Source organism: Pteropus alecto, unplaced genomic scaffold (genome assembly GCF_000325575.1).
Source record: "Pteropus alecto unplaced genomic scaffold, ASM32557v1 scaffold194, whole genome shotgun sequence".
Lineage (NCBI taxonomy): Eukaryota > Metazoa > Chordata > Mammalia > Chiroptera > Pteropodidae > Pteropus > Pteropus alecto.
Genome location: NW_006436281.1, coordinates 1,694,620 through 1,710,890, shown reverse-complemented (window position 1 = coordinate 1,710,890; position 16,271 = coordinate 1,694,620). Strand labels below are relative to the sequence as shown.

General features: G+C 52.0%; 1 protein-coding gene across 1 annotated transcript; it reads left to right on the top strand.

Annotated features, from left to right (window-relative positions):
• The first annotated feature begins 15,438 nt into the window (after positions 1-15,438).
• Positions 15,439-15,855, top strand: NANOS2 (nanos C2HC-type zinc finger 2). Its single transcript, XM_006911815.1, has one exon. The coding sequence runs from the start codon at positions 15,439-15,441 to the stop codon at positions 15,853-15,855; it is 417 nt and encodes a 138-aa protein (XP_006911877.1).
• The last annotated feature ends 416 nt before the right edge of the window (positions 15,856-16,271 follow it).

The following is a 16,271-nucleotide window of genomic DNA, read 5'->3' as shown; positions in this document are numbered from 1 at the left end:
TCGGCGACTTCACCTTTTTTTGCCGCGATAAACGCCATCTCAGCATCTGTGTCTAATGTTGTCTTTTTTGCTTGACATCTCACACTCCTTCTTAACCCATCCCCTTCCCTCTCCCTCCTCCCCACACCCTCCACCCTTCTCCTAAATTCTTTCCCCCATTCCCCCAGGGCTCTGGGCATCTAGGGGAGGTGGGTGGGGGGACCCCTGAGTATGGGCCCAGGAGGGGGAAGAAGGGGAGGGGCTGACTGTTCTCTCTGGACTGGGCAAGCACCCAGAGCAAGTGTGTCTGAAGGGAGCAGGTGGCCCAGGCTTAGTTTCAGGGCCTCGACGTCCAGTCAGGAGAATGGACGCCACCACCACCATGGCACAGCGTGGCACCACAGTCCCACAGACACGCTCCCGGACCCACATCCCCACACACAGCATTGCAAAGGCACAACCCCAAGTAGAGGCAGGATGGCCTAGGGATAAGGCTTTGCGGTCAGGTGAGATTCAGGTCCAGATCCCAGTGAGGCTACGTAACCCTGGGACTTGACCCCTCTGGGCCTCCCCATCTGTAAAATGGAGACTTTTTGAATTAATGTTACGTCTATGGTTTATGCTAAGAGTCAATACATCATTCGCTTAAAAAATATATATATCGAGCACCTACTATACATAAGGCACTGTCCTAGGTGCTGGAGATAAAGCAATCAACAACACAGACCCAATATCTCTGCCTCGCCTACTAGAAATTCTTCCTTAGCGCAAAGCTGGCACATGGGACTAAAAGTAATTCTGACGTTGCAAACCTCCAGCGGCAGCATGTCTGATGCACACAGAATATCGTTTGGCCCGAGCAGCGTTTTCGGTGAATTTGGTGCCAGCATTTAAACCTTGGGAGACTTCTGAAAATGTGGCTTCTGAGGCCCTCTTGAGAAAGCAGGTGTGGCTTCTCTGGGTGGCGATTGCCACCTGGCCACAACTGGATGAGCAGGGCAACCACTGCCTGCCGTCCAGGACAGGTGGGTTGTGTGACATGCCCGGCCCCCGGACACATTCGAGTTTGCAACCCCTGCGGTGACTGTTTAAAACGAATATACTTACAATTTGGAGGTGTCCGACCTAGAACTTAGCAGGTGACGTGGCCAGTAGGAGAAAGGACAGAGTTCGAGGTGGAGAGACAAAAGAGACAGGTTTAGGCTGAGGCCAGGCGCTCTGGTTCTGGTGTGACCAGGGGACCACGCTTCTTTCTGGGTTTCCGTCTCCACGTCGAAAACACCCAACAAAGCCGTGCTTGACTTCTGGAATATTCCAGAAGGATTCCACAAGTGCATCAGTCCCTCAATACCTGACACAGAGGAGATGCTCAGCACATGGGGGTCACTTGGAGAACCCCCTCCAGCTGAGAATAACAATAAACTAATCGTAGAGGACAGACACCGAGAGGGGGATGGGAGGGACAAAGAGACTGAGGCCAGGACAAAGAGAGCCATGGGGATGAAGAGCAGAGGGCAGACATGGAGAGGACTCCTCAACTGCTTGGGGTGTGTTTCTTCATTCATTCACTCATTCATTCATTCATTCGACAGACATTTATCGAGCATCTACTATGTTCTCAGGCCTGAGGACCTGGCAGCGACCATGACAAGTCACCGTCTCACGTTTACAGCCCTCGAGCCATATCCCCAACTCTCAGCTCATAGTAGATGCTCAAAAACTTACCCTCCCTTGCGCCACAGGCACCTCTGGTCCTGGCCTGTGACATTCAAGTATTGCCTGGTATTCAGAATTATCGCCAAGCCAGCCCAATATCAGGATTAAAGGAATTTTCCACCAGGAAGCTGGGAACTTGGAAGTGACTCGGGAAGGGGGGTGGGGTGGAGTTTAGTCTCTGTTCTGCTGTGTGACTTTGGGAAGCTTTCGTGACCTCTCTGGCCTAGGAGATGGAAAGGAAGGGAAATGAGGTCAGGATGCAGGTGAGTAATGGATTCCTAACTCTCTCAAAGCCTCCAACCTTCTCCTCTCGCGGTGGGGGAGGGGGAGAGTGGTGGAGAATTGCAGGGGTGTGGGGCCTCGAGAGAGGAGAAACGAAGAAAGAAGACAGAAGAGATGCCTGGAGGAGAAAGATGGCCGTAGAGACAGGGCTGGGCTGGGAGGATGGAGGGAGGAGGGGGCCTAGGTGGGGGTGTCAGGGGCTCTGAGAGGCACATGGGAGTAAGGTCATTAAGGGAGAACAAAGAAGGCAGAGGTGGACTGACAGACAGGGAACGACGAGCACAAACAGGAAACGGAAAAGAGGCAGAAAAAGGACAGATGGAGATGGGGTTGCCAGATTTAGCAAATAAAAATACAGTATGTACAGCGAGATTTGAATTTCAGATTTAAAAGACAAAAAATAACTTTCGTAAGTGTAAGTATGTCCTGTGCAATACTTACGCTAAAATATTACGGGGCCATACTCACGCTAAAATATTATCTAAAATTCAGATGTAACTGGACATCCTGTATTTTATCTGGCAACCCTCGACGGAGGAGAACAAGGATCTGAGGGACGGCAATAAGTCAGAGGAGCCAGGTCATCTGAGTCCACTTCTAGGATCCTAAATCAGGACGCCTAGCTCCCTCTCTCCGCCCCTGGGTCTCCTCCTCCCTCTGCCCTCAGTCTTCCCTCTCTCTGCCTCAGTCTCCCCAGCTCTCTGTCCCAAAGGCACCTCTTTTTCACTCAGACGCCCTCTCTTGGAGACCCTCTCTTTGTTCTTGCCATTCTTCTTGTCTCCTTCTTCCTCTAATCTCAGGAATCTGCCTCAGGGTGTCAGCCATCAAAAGTGGTCACTGATCTCATGGCTTCCCAAATTATCGAGTGGCTGGTCCTCTTCCGAGGCAAGGCCTGGGGGGCAAGCGACAGTGGCAAAGGGTGCATTCAGGGACGCTAGCCCCCTCCTCGGTCAGGGCTGTTGAAGCGAGAGGCTGGGAATAAGCATGGGGAAAAAGACAGTCTGCCAGAAGAACGCTCCGTCAGCGGGCCAGGCCTTGGTGACTAGAGCAATTCAGGGACCTCTCCGATGTCCCCTCCATCCTGCCTCCAACTGCTATGCCTTCTGGAGTTTGGTCTCTAAAGGGGTCCTCTCTTCCAACACAGCCACTCCAGCATCTTGGGGAGGTCTCTGTGTCACTGTTTCTGGCCCCCTGACCTTGCCTCTGCTCACGCTCCTCTCAGCCTCAGTTTACCTTCAGTATTTCTCTGGGTGTCTATTTCACCACATCTTCCTTCCTCCTTCCATTGCTTTTTTTTTTTTTTTTTTTGGGAGGGGGTGATTTCATCCCACTGTAGCTCTGCAGGGCTCTGTCTCTCCCCACGTCTCTGCTGGGGGAGGGGGGTGGGGTCCGTGTGCCTCCCTGAATCGCTTTTCCTCCCTCTGCCCGCATCTGAATCTCTTTCTCCCTGTCTGTGTATCCATTACTGCTCAGTAGCAGCAAACAGAAGCCAACTCTGGCCAGCGAAAGCAGAAAGAGACTTTCTGAGGGGCGCAGACCCTGTCGGAAGACACAGATAACAGGCAGAGCCTCCCGGGCACTCCCAAACCCACCGCCCAGCATCTGCTGCTCCCCTACGCCGGCCTCTGGCTCCGAGACCACGCCAGCTCCCTGGGATCTGTGGTGGCCGGGCGGCGGCCTCGCGCTTGCCTCTCTCTCTCTCTTGACTTACCTTGATTAGAAATTCAAGCTTCCCGCGGATGCACCTGATTGGTGGAACCTAAACTTCCGTCCGGTACCGCCCATCCACAAGGCATTCTGGGAAATGCAGTTTTTAGCTTGCCAGCCTCTGCGGTTAGTGCCGTAGGAGAGAGAAATCGATGCTAAATGGAAAAGATGCTGCGGGGATGGCGGGGCGGGGCATTTTCTCCCCGTTATTGCGCGCACTCTCTCTCTCTCTCTCTGCCCATCTCTGTTTCTACGTGCATGTGTTTCTCACGTTCAGTCTTTCTGTTTGTCTCCGTCTCTTTGTCTTTTTTTTTTGCCTCTTTTTCACTGTCCGGTTTTATTTTCAGTCTTTCCATCTCTATGGCTTTCTCCGTCCTCTTTCTTCGTCCCTGGCTGTATGATCGGTGCTGAACCCCGTAGTCTCCCTGCCTCACCCTCACCCCTGTCCCCAGTTCTAGCTCCAGTACTGATTGAGGAGAGTCTCCCTCTTGGCCCTCACCCCATTGTCAGCTGAATCAGAAGCTCGGAGCTGTAAGGGGGGAAGATATGGGTGCCCCCTGGTTCCGCAGATAAGCCAGGAAGAGGACCCAAGCTTTAGCATTTCTCAACTGCTCTCCCTGCACGTAGCAACGTGAAACGAGTTTGGTGAGTTCCTGGCCAGAGCTGGAGTAGCTCAAGGATTTGGGGACAGAGCCAGGCCCTCTGTCCGCCACATGTAATTGACCATTCAGCCTGCTCTCCTGGAAGCTGGGGCTATCTCGACTTCCTCCACCCTCTTCACTGCTCTTCCCTATCTTGAAGAGCTTCCACTCTACTGGGGAAAACAGACAATAGACAAGATAAGTAGCTTCTACAATACGCTAGATGATAACACGTCGTGAAGAAAAACGGAAGGGAAATAGTATTGGAAGAGAGGGGCATTGCAATTTTCAGTAAGGTGAATGGAAAGGCTTTACTGAAAACGTGACATGTGAGTACAGACCTGAAGGAGAAGTAGGAGTCAGCATGTAGAAATTCAGCGGGGTTGGGGGAAGCATTCCAGGCAGAAGAAGCGGCAAGTGCAAAGGCCCTGGGGTGGGATGCACCGAAGTATGTGTGGAATGGCAAAGAAGCAAGAATGGCTGGAGCAGAGTCAGCAAGGGGAAGGTGGGAGGAAACAAGGTCCGAGAGGAGACAGAGGGGGCTGTATTATTCAAGGCCTCGGGGGCCAGTGTTAGACTTTGACTTTTACCCCTAGTGAGACGGAAGCCGTGGGCGGGTTCCGAGTAGAGGAATATGAGGAAAGCAGTCTATAGGGGATGGGCGCTTGGACAGTGGAATAAACAGGGAGCCCAGCGAGAGAGTGACTGCAGAAGTCCAGGAAGAAGATGGTGGTGGCTGGGCCAGATGGTGGCTGTGGAGAGGGAGAGGAATGATTAGACACCGATAGAATTTGAAGGTAACGTTGGCAGCATCTGCTGGCAGACCGGATGTGGGGCGTGAAAGGAAAAGAAGAATCAGGGATGACTTCAAGTCGCATAAAGCTCTTAAGACTGGAGTTGGTTCCGGTTGGGATTAGAAATTAAGAATCGGTAAAGATCAGTAGCAATCAGTATCAACAGAATTTGGTCGGGAGTTGAAGAAAGGGCTAAGATTCAGGTAAAGATGACAACCAGTATTGGTGTTTGGGTTATGATCATGGTTAGGGTTAGGGATAAGAATATAGGATAAGAGTAAACTTTAGGCATAGAGTTAAGACTTTGGTTATAGCTAGAATCACAGTCAAGACCAGGATTAAGGCTAAAATCAGGGCTGGGTTTGGATCTAGGACTGAATCGGGGTTATCTCTGGGATGAAGGTCAAGGTGAATCTCTCTGGTCAGGACCAGGGTTAAGGTTTAAGATTGCAGTACGCCATGATCATGAGATTTACAATTTAAGGGACAGGGTCATTAGAGATAGAATTAGGCCAATATTAGAATCACAGCTAAGAACAGGCCATAAGTTTAGGGTTACGGACTGTGTTGGGGTTCAGGACAAAGTCTGAGTTGGATCTATAATAGAGATAGGGCTAGGCGTATAGCTGAGGTCAGAATCAGGTTAGGCCAAAGATAGAGTTAAGACTAGGATCAGATTTAAGACTAGCATTACCTTTAAGCGTCGACCCAGATTTTGGTAGAATGTAGGTTGGATTAAGTTCTGGTTTACTTAGGACTAATGCAGGTTGGAGATGGATGTAAGTTGAAGGTTGGGGAATTTTAGCGTTGGGGTCTTGTCAGCTTTCTGTGTGGGAATGTAGGTTGAATGTGCTATTAGGTAAGGTAACATTAGCTGCTGTAACGAATAACCCCTGACATCTCAGTGGCTTAAGACAACAGTGCAACGTGGGTCTAAAGCAGGAGACATCCATATTTTGTCTCTATCATCGTCTACTCAAGGAAAGGGAAGGAGGAAAAGCCTTCCTAACTTCTTTCTGTCAGCCCAGAAGTGACACAGGTCTCCTCTCCCCATCTGTCTTTTGCAAACACTAGTCATATGACCCTTTCTAGTGGGTGAGAAGAATGGGACCAACAATCCTGGAACCGATGAGGAGAAATATGGATTGACAGTCTTTAGCCCTGGGCTTGGAGGACCGCGAAGGAGGCATGGCCAAGAGTCCAGGGAGATGACAGAGAGATTGAGAAAGAGAAATTCAGAGATAGAAACGGACAGAGAGCAAGAGAATGAGGGGAGAATTCAGAGAGACTAAGGGACACCTCGAGAGAGAAGGGATAAAGATCCAGAGAGAGAGAGAACGGGGAGACCCAGAGAGAGAGGCAGATGGAGGGCAGGGAATAATAGATACCCAGACGGGTGGAGGACAGAACCCAGAGAGACAGAAAGAGAAGCAAAACAAGAGAAATCCAGGGAGGGGTGGCTGGAGGTGGTGCCCAGAAGCCCCTTCCTCATCCTCACCTGAGACACACTTCCCTTTCTCTTTACTGAGGCCTGACCCCACTTCCGGGCTGCTCTGAGTGATATCTACATGTTGATATAGGTGATAGTAGATGAAGCGTCTTTTATCTTTTTTTTCCTTTTTTTTTTTTTCCTTTATAAGTTTTGTATTTTAGAGGCAAGGGGAGGGGGCCTACCCAATTTTATCTTTTTTTTCCTTTTTTTTTTTTTCTTTTTTAAGTTTTGTGTTTTAGAGGCAAGGGGAGGGGGCCTACCCAATTCTGACCACTTCTCTTTAAAAATAAACAAACGAAGCAACCATGACCCTTTCCTCTCTTGCCATAGACCCCAGAGACTGGGTAGAACTTGAGGATGAAGGTAGCAGACAAGTGCCCTGTGCTGAGGGGGTGTCCTCACATCACCGCGTGCCTGCGGCTCTTTTCTCCCCACCAGAAGAGAAGTGTTTGGTCCCTGGAGATGTTTTTGAAAGATCACTTACAGACAAAGGGGGTGGGAGTGGGCAGAGGTCTCTGGGTCCCGCGACCTTCACAGCCTCTAGCCTAGCCCCGTCCCAAGTCCCAGAGATGTATGTGGCCCTAGCACAGGATGTACCTCGCCAACTCCCCATGGCAAGACCTTTTCAGGGTCAAATAAATGCACCAGGACCCGTACCCCTCCACAGTAGTGAGAACTCAAGGATTTGGGCACCGAGAGGGCGGGGCTGGGTGTCAGACCGGAATGGGCAGAGGGCGGTGCCAGGCCGGGGAAGGAGGAGGCGTGGCTAGAGGGATGGGCAGGAGGCGTGGCGTTCTGTGAGCGAATTTGGGCGGGCCCAGACTTGAAATAGACAGGGAGGTGTGGCTTTGTGGCCGTGATTGGAGGACTAAGGAGGGGCGAGGTCCTACGGCTGTGGGCGTGGCGAAGGAACGCAGGCCTTCTGGTAAAGGGAGGGAGGGACGATCTTTAGCCCTGGGATTGGAGGGTTGGGGAGAGAGCCCGGTTCCGGACCCCGGCGGGTGCGCGCTGGGGTCAGGAAAGGACGTCGGTTCGCACAGGGGTCAGAGAGAGGATCGCCAGGCGTCATCTTGTAACTAGTCTTGCGAGCAGACGATCTGGAAAGTATCGAGGTGGCTCTTCCAGACGCTCAGGAAAACACAGAATGGCAAACGTAATAACGAACAATGAAGGTGATGGACTGTCGCCCAGCACACACTGCAGAATGACACACTAAATCGAATAGGCGTCCCGTGATGAGCCCTCCACCACAGGCTGAGCCCTAAGCCAGGCACCTGTCACGCACCATCTCCTTGAATCCTCAAAAGGCCCTACGCGGTAGAAACTGATTATCTCCACTATACAGACAAGGAAAAGGAGGCACAGGAACGCTACGTCAATTGCCCAAATTCGCCCAGCTAGTGAGATGTAACCTGGGAGCTGAAGTCATGCGACCACCTTCCCGAGAGTCTATCTGATTTTCTAAGACTCAAACACCCCCACAGACCCCAGGAGCAGACGCAGAGTAACAAGTAACGTATGAAAACGATGCACGCCCTGACTGATGATCCTCTCCCCACACCTGCCTTGCCAGCTGTGGACCCCCAACCCAGCCCACCCCCCATCCCAAGCCTGGAGTCCTCACCTGACCCAACGGTGACGGCCTCTGCTTTGCTCAGCGGGCAGAGCTGCAGTCAAATAACCCACCACTGGGCCTGAGACCCCAGGAAGACCCAGGATGGACTTTAGCGGGCCCTTTATCTCTAAGAACAGACACTCCAGGGGTGGCAAACTTCCTTTGTCACTGACTACCTGTGTGAGGGGCAAGGCAATTATTCTCTCTGATTCTCATTTTCCCACCTGTATAGTGGGAATCATTAAGCACCTTCCTCTTGGGTTCCTGTGAAGACTGAGTTATCTGCTTATAAAGCACTCAGAACAGAGCCTGGCACAGACTATGTGCTCTGTAGGTGTGAGACTCAAGTTTACCCGTCTGAGGGGGGTGACATAGACCAAACCAGACAGTCTGAACCTGAGTGTCCAGCGAAACCTCTGAAACTGCACAGAAAATTGCTTGTGTTCATACAGTTTTTATCAGATTCTCCAGTGGGTCCCCCAACAGGCGAGAGAAGCACAGATAAAGACAGACAAAGGTCTCTCTCTACAATGGGAATCTCTGAGGACATCGTTCTGTGTGTCCCCCCACCCCAGTGGCTTCCCGTGTGAAATCCACATACCCACACGGTCCGCAAAGTCCCACTCCGCTGGCCGTCTCTCCCGCCGGAACTTGAGAGGACCTGGGCTCAGTCTCACTTGCTGTTTTGACCCCCACCCCCAGCCTTCTCTCTGCCCATCGAACACACGAAATTCTATCCCCTCTCGAGGACCTTTGACATTTGCTTTTCCCCTCCTTTTCAACTCAAAACATCCCTAACCACAGGGTGTTCTCCAACATCCTACCTAAAATAGCCACACGCTCCACCTCACCCCACCCTGTAGCCTCTTTACCCAACACCCTGTTTTAAAGCCTTCATAGCACTAACACTATCCATTCATTCATTTCCACACATCTTTATTGAGTGCTATTCTAGACACAGACACCGCCGCAAACCAGACCAAGTCCCTGCCTGCACGGGGCTCACACTCGGAACCTAAGCGTAGGTTTATTTCCTGGTCTGTTGTCTCCCTCCCCCGCCCCACTCCCAACCAAACTGTTGGCTCTCCGAGAGCGAGGGTCGTTTCTGTCACATTTTGATTTGCAATTTAGACACCTCGTTCTGCTATGTAATGTTCAAAGCCCGCACAGTGGCCCACGGGGTCCTGCACTATCTCTCACCTCCATCACCTCTCGCCTCTTCCCTCTCTCCCTCTCAATCTGCCCGAGCCACAATTCTCCTTGAACGCACCGGTCACACGCTGACCTCAGGGCCTTTGCACTGGCTATGCTCTCTCTCTCTGGGACCCCCTGCTCCCACGTATCTACAAGGCTCCCTCTCTCATCTCCTTGAAGACTCTTCTCAAATGCTACGTTCTCCAAGAGGCCTTCCCTGACCACCATCTCCAGACGCCCTTTATTTTTTTCTCTATAGCACATAGTCCTAACTGACATATTATATAGTTCATTCGCCTAACTTATTTCCTATCTGTCTAAAATTCCAGCTGCATAAGAGCAGGAATTTTTGTATGTTTTGTTCATCAGTCTCTTCGGCACCTGGAACAGTACCAGGCGTGAGCAAATATGATTCCCTCTCTCTCTGTGCCCCCCAGTTTCCATCCCTCTGCTTAGCACCCTTCAGTAAATCTCCAGTAAGGAAATAAAATTCGAAAGAGTAGCGAAAGCTCATTATGTGCCTATTCTGATGACTTTACCGGTGTTGTCAGCTGTCATACTCAAAACAGCCCCAAAGCAAAGGGTCTCCCTTTGTGAGAAGGCAACAGAAGCCCAGAGAGGTGACACTTACTCGAAGCCACACAGCTGGAAGAGGCAGTGCGCGATTTTACCAGGGGCCCTGGCTGCAGCGGCCACACTCCCAGCCACCATGCTCCGCATCATGTCATTCTCGTTTTGTCTTTCGTTTCCATCTCCCTCTCCTCTCATCGCTGTAAGCGTGAACGTGCCCCTTTCCTCTCTCTGCAGACCCCGAATTTGAACGCAAGCTAACCGGATGACGTCAGTGAGCGATGTCACTTCCCTGGGCCTCAGTTCCCCGTTGGGTAAAATGGGGATATTAGAATACTACTTGACAGGGTTGTCGTGAAGGTTCATGAGCTTGCACAGGCCAGCACCCCATAAATAGAGACCGCAAGGACAATGACCGTGAGCTCTTTGGTTCTGGGGCAAGGTGGGGGGAGTCCCTCTTTCTCCTAGTCTTCATCCCCCCTGTCTTAGTGTCTGCACAACTGTGTCCCTTAGTCCTTCTGAGAGTCCTTGTCACCTCTCTCTGTGTCTCCCCCTCTTTCTCAGGCTTTCTCTCCTCTTGACTCACCCTCGCCCACTCCCGGCCCTCTCAGGGATCCCCATGAGCTGTTTTCTGCCAGGCGCCAGGCTGAGAGAAATTCGCAAGTAAACAGGGCAGCTGTGGAGTCTTGTCGTCAGCGTCAGCGAGCTGTCTGGCCCTGCCTGCGGGGGTGGAGGTGGCGATCAAGTAAACACCCCAGCTGATGAATTTCTCATCAGTATCATCTCTGATTTTCCTCTCAGTACAGAGCAGCAACCACACCTTGGAAGAAGGCCGTCTGCAAAGGGATGTCCTTTAATCAGGATCCAGTAAAACACACGGGGAGGGGGAGGGTAGCCGTGTCCTCAATAATCCAGTCCTAGAAGGAAAAAAATGGGAAAAAATAAATAATGTGTGTGTGTGTGGGAGAGAGAGAGAGAGAGAGAGAAAGAGAGAGGCAGGCTCACGAGCAACACAATCTGAGTCTCCAGACAATAGGTGTGATTGTTAAGGGGGGCTGTGGCGCCTCGGAACCCCGCCTCTCCTGCCTTCTTAGCCGTTCTCATATATCCAGCAGATGCCACAGCTGCAGTGACTGGTGCTGGGTCCCTGGGTCTCGGCCTTGCCGCACGCAGGGGTCACACGTCCAGGGCGGAAGGTCCACCTGCGACTTCGTGGACAGCACTTCGTGCAGAGACCCCTGTGCTCGTCTGCTTCCTCCCTCAAGGAGCCTGGTTCCCCCCTGCTCCCCACCCCGCCCCCCCGCCATCTCTCTTGCCTGCAAGAATATCCACGGATAACCAACAAGTCTCATCCATTCTCCCGGTGACAATCTATGTGGCTCAGATCCCCCTCCTTCCTGGTTGCCCACCTCATTCTGTCCCTACGGCCGGCAAGTCCCTCCATGCTCCCTTGCTCTCTGCTGACCACTTTTTCAGGCCCTTGCATGAGGTGGGAGTATGTCCTTGGTTGGAGTCAGACAGCCCTGGGCTCAGCTCCAGCCTACCACTCACTGTCCATACAATCTTGAACAAGCCCCTCGGCCTCTCTGAGCCTCCCATTGCTCATCTGTAAGATGGGACTACTTCGCAGGGTCTGGGGAGGATGCAAGGGGAGGACACAGGTAGAGCCTTGAGCGTGGTGTTGGCCCAAAGGAGACAGTCAGTAAATAAGTGCCCTTATGATGGTCAGCTCGATCGTGTCTTAATTATCACAGCTAACGTTCAATGAGCACATCCCATGGGCCGGGCTCTGTGTTATTTACAACCACAGTCTCAGCCCATGCTCCACGGCAAATGTTGATGTCATCGCCTCTTGACAGATGAGGAAATTGAGGCGAGGAGAAGTTAAGTAATAAGCCCATAGCTCCCCAGCAAGCAGATGGCAGAGCCAGGCTTGAACCTGAGGCTGATTACTGAGCATTTATCCACACAGCCGCCCATTCCCTTAAACTGTGGGGTGTTTTGTGCCCAAGGCGCTCTGTTGTCCCACCCAGTGACCCCAACATTATAGCAGAGAGTTCCAATTCTCCTCTTCAGGGAGGCAAACAGGCAGAAAACCTCGCAACTCACCATATGACCATGGGTGTGCTTTTATTTATAATTTTCCAGAAAGTACTTGGTGTGCACATGTACCTGGGGACCTTGGCCAGCAGCCTTGGCTTTAAGAGACTAAAACTTAGATTCTTCCCATCTTAAGGCCTCTGTAACATAAGAAAATGGGGTGAAGCAGACCCAGTGATCTGGAAGGCCCAGTGTAGCTCTCAGATGCATTCATTTATTCGTTCATTCCGTTGACAAGTATTTCTTGAGGCAGCACAGGGCAGTTGTTAAGGCTGCTGGCCAAGGTCCCCAGATTCATGTGTATGCCGAGTACTCTGCTGCCCGCCGGCTGCGTGACCACAGACGAGTCACCTAACCTCTCTGAGCATCGGATGCCGTCTTTGCAAATCAGGAATAATAACAGTACTTAGCTCAAGGAAGCAACGAGGGGTAAATGACTTGAGGAGCATACAGGACTGGTAGGAACAGCCTCGACTCTGTCGCAGAGGGGAAGAGAGACCCATCCCCAGTCAGTGATGACTCCGAGTGGGCAGGGCAGGAATGTGATCATCCAGAGAAATGAACTGACCCAGCTTGAGGGTTGGAGGGCTTCCTGGAGGAGGGGATGTTATATCTGAGCAGTGACAGATATCGTAAGCACTCAAGACATAGGAACCACCTGGGTGAGAGATGTATTATTGGTCTGTGGGCATCTGGAATGAGGAGATACAACATGGCCTGGAAGTCAGGTGACCTCCATCAGGTGACATTCATCCTGCTAACATGCCCTGCTCTGTTCTCTGCCCCGCCCTGAGCTGGGTGACGCTGGGGACTCATCGGTAACCAAGACAGCCCTGGCCCTGAGCCCCCAAGCTTACAGATGACTAGTGAGGACAGACATCCAACAAGCACTATCTAAAGCATTACTTTAAAAGGAAATTACAGAAAGCTGGGAAATCACATCACAAGAGGATGTCTCCTGTGACATTCACAAATTCCTGCCTCTGTCACCTGCCAATGATGAACCAACCCATCCACACAGATCATACGCTCACTCAAGAAGCTTTACTAAGCTCTTTCTGAAGGCTCGACACAGTGTCTGCCATCAGGGAGGTCCCTGACCAGACCGAGACAATGCGAGCTGACGGGGACAGTTCTGATGTCCCTATTCCATCAACAGCAAGTGTCCTAACATATAAGTCTCTTCCCTGCTTATACCCTTCAGTAGCTCCCTATTGCTCTGAAGGCAAAGACCAACTGGCCAACCTTGGCCTACATCAGTGGTCCTTAACCCCATGAGACCCGACACCTACTTTATATGACATTTCAAAATACCATACATTTCAAAAGTATTTTGAAATTAAACTCATAGGTAATATAGCCCGCCAACACACATTTTATTTTCAAAAATGAATATCATGTCCTAACTGAACTACAAAAGAGAAATCAAAAGACAGAGATTTATAACAAAATAATAATCAATTTTTGTATATAAATGCTCAGGCATGGCCACTGTAGGAAAACATCTCATCAGGCAGATATTAGCATCTATGCACAGACTCATCATGAATGAGATAGGAATAAACTGTGCACTTTATGGACAATAATCACCATCAGCATTGCCTGGGGCGATATGGCTTCTAGAAATAAGGACAAACTCTGGACAAAATTTTCAGCAAAACCAAGAATAGACAGGCTACAATGTACACAGTTAGTTGAATTCCAGGAAAAGTCAGTGTATCTTACGATATTGCAAAAGCGCTTAGTGTTTACACGTAAAACACAGCTAAGTTCTAGACTCAGCTCATCACAAACAGGTTTTCGTACCTACATGAGCGTCCAGTGGGACAGTGGACAGTGAAATGGGGCCGGGGACAGATCTCGGTCGTGTGTACTATTGAGATCCCTAGCACCCCTGGTTCCTGTCCACCGAAGCTAGTCACACCTCCAATTGCTGCAACAAATTTGAAACGTCCTCACCATTTTGAAAAACGTCCCCGGAGGGAGATTCATTAGCCCTCGCACAGCCACCTGGCCTTGTCTGGGACCCTCACACCATGTTCACGGCCCCAACCGCTTGCTGTCCCCAAACTTTAGGCCTTCGTACTTCATGTTCCTCTTCTTGGAAGAGTCTTCTCTGTGGCCTCAGCTTCCATGTCACCTCCCCTGGCCCCGCCTCCCTTAGAGCTCCCTGTCTGTACATCACTGGGTGTTTATGGTCTATTGTTTTCTCATTTGCTGGCTGTTCTCCCTACGGACTGGTGGCTCATAAAACAGGCACAAAGTACTGCTGAGTTTCCAGTGCCTGACACAAGGGGCCTCGAGGACTGTGACCACTGGAGACCACGGACGGGGGTGGCGTGGACAGGCGGCAAGGCTTTTGTTTGGTCCTGAATGTCGTCAAAGATTGGAACACTGCACAAGGACGGAGGCGGGGGTTTTCTAGTGAGACTGGGCCAAGGTCCCTGACTGCTTCTGCGGTCCAGGCACAATGTCTGTGGAGCTGGGCCTGGTGCGGTCCCAGCTCTGTCACCTCCCCGTGGCGTGACCTTGATCACATTCCTTAACCCCTCTGAGGCTCGCAGCTTTCTCTATAAATTGGAAATGGCAGCGTCTATCTGAGGTCCAAATCATGTTTACCGATCACGTTTCTAAAACAGGAAACATGTAGTATGCCTTCGATGAATATTCGTTGAGTAAGTTCAGGACGTGGTGAAAAGTGAGGTTTTAGTCCAAGACAGGCAGGGAGAACACTTGCTTTGGGGTCCCACGGACCCGGGTTAAGGCCCCGGCTCTGCCGCGTGCAGGCTGTGTGACTCTGGACCAATGAGCCTCCCTCTCTGAGCTTCGAGTACTTGCTTAGAAAACGAAGTTTATAACCGTGTCTCTTGCAGGGAGTTGTGAGGATTGAACCAGATCAGGAAGGTAACTGCAGTCCATAGTTATGGGCTGTTATTCTTACTAGCAATGGCTCTGAAGCCTATGGAGGGAGCGGGCCCCCAGCCTTGGGGAAAGACAGGATGGCGGTGAGGGCCACTGCTCTTATTGAATGGATAGGGACACTGAGGTCCAGGGAGAGGGGAGTCCTTTCTGGATGTCACGGAGCACCTTGGAGGCACAGCGAGAACCAGAGACACGAGAGATGGCCTCCTGCCCATTCTCTGTGGGGGATTAAAGTCAGAGGAGAGTTATGGGCAGGGAGTGGGCCCTTTAAATCCTAAGCTCCACCTTTGCTTAGAGGGTCTTTGGGGAGTATAAAAGGGGGGTGCAGTTCCTCTCTGCTCCAGAAAACCACCTGTGGCTCCTGCCCTCTGGCCCCCAGCCCCGGCCTCCCTCCCTCCCGCCGCCAGCCACCCCCACCTGCGTGCCATGCAGCTGCCACCTTTCGACATGTGGAGGGACTACTTCAACCTGAGCCAGGTGGTGCTGGCGCTAATCCAGAGTCGGGGGCAAAGGCCCGAGGCCCAAGAGATTGGGGTGCCGAGACTTGGGCCCCAGCTGGGGCAGGACCAGGGGCAGGGAGGGCCGGGGGCCGGCGGAGGCCTGGCGGCCCTGTGTAACTTCTGCAAACACAATGGAGAATCTCGCCATGTCTACTCCTCACACCAGCTGAAGACCCCGGAGGGCGTGGTGGTGTGCCCCATCCTGCGACACTACGTGTGTCCCCTGTGCGGGGCCACCGGTGGCCAGGCCCACACGCTCAAGTACTGCCCGCTCAATGGTGGCCAGCAGTCTCTCTACCGCCGAACTGGGCGCAATTCGGCCGGACGCAAGGTCAAGCGCTGAGGATCGCGAGGTGCCACCCCCCGCCCCCCGCGTCCCTCACCTTCCTGGCTCAGACCCTCCCAAGTCCCTGGACTCTTCCCCCCGGACTCACCCAGCCCTTTGGGACTTCTGGTCCTCAGAACGCCAGCCCTGATGGCTCTGGAAACAGTGGAGGCTGCTGGGCAGCCCGGACCTGCGACCTCTCTGCCCGTGGTTTCTGTCCTGATCGTGTCTGAGGAGATATGGCGGGACAGGACCCCCGTACCGGGGACCACATCGCCCTGTGGCTCCCTCTGGGGTACAGTTCATGGATCGTAGCCCTTTGGGACCTGCTTGTGACACATGGATCTTTAGCCCTTTTGGGGCCTGCCTGTTTGACTTCTCAGTCCTGGGGTTCCATTCCTTGTGGAATTCTTGGATCCTGGGACCGACAGGAT

Excerpts from the sequence above, each read along its gene's own strand:
- NANOS2 (XM_006911815.1), top strand. The coding sequence starts at position 15,439 with ATGCAGCTGCCACCTTTCGACATGTGGAGGGACTACTTCAACCTGAGC.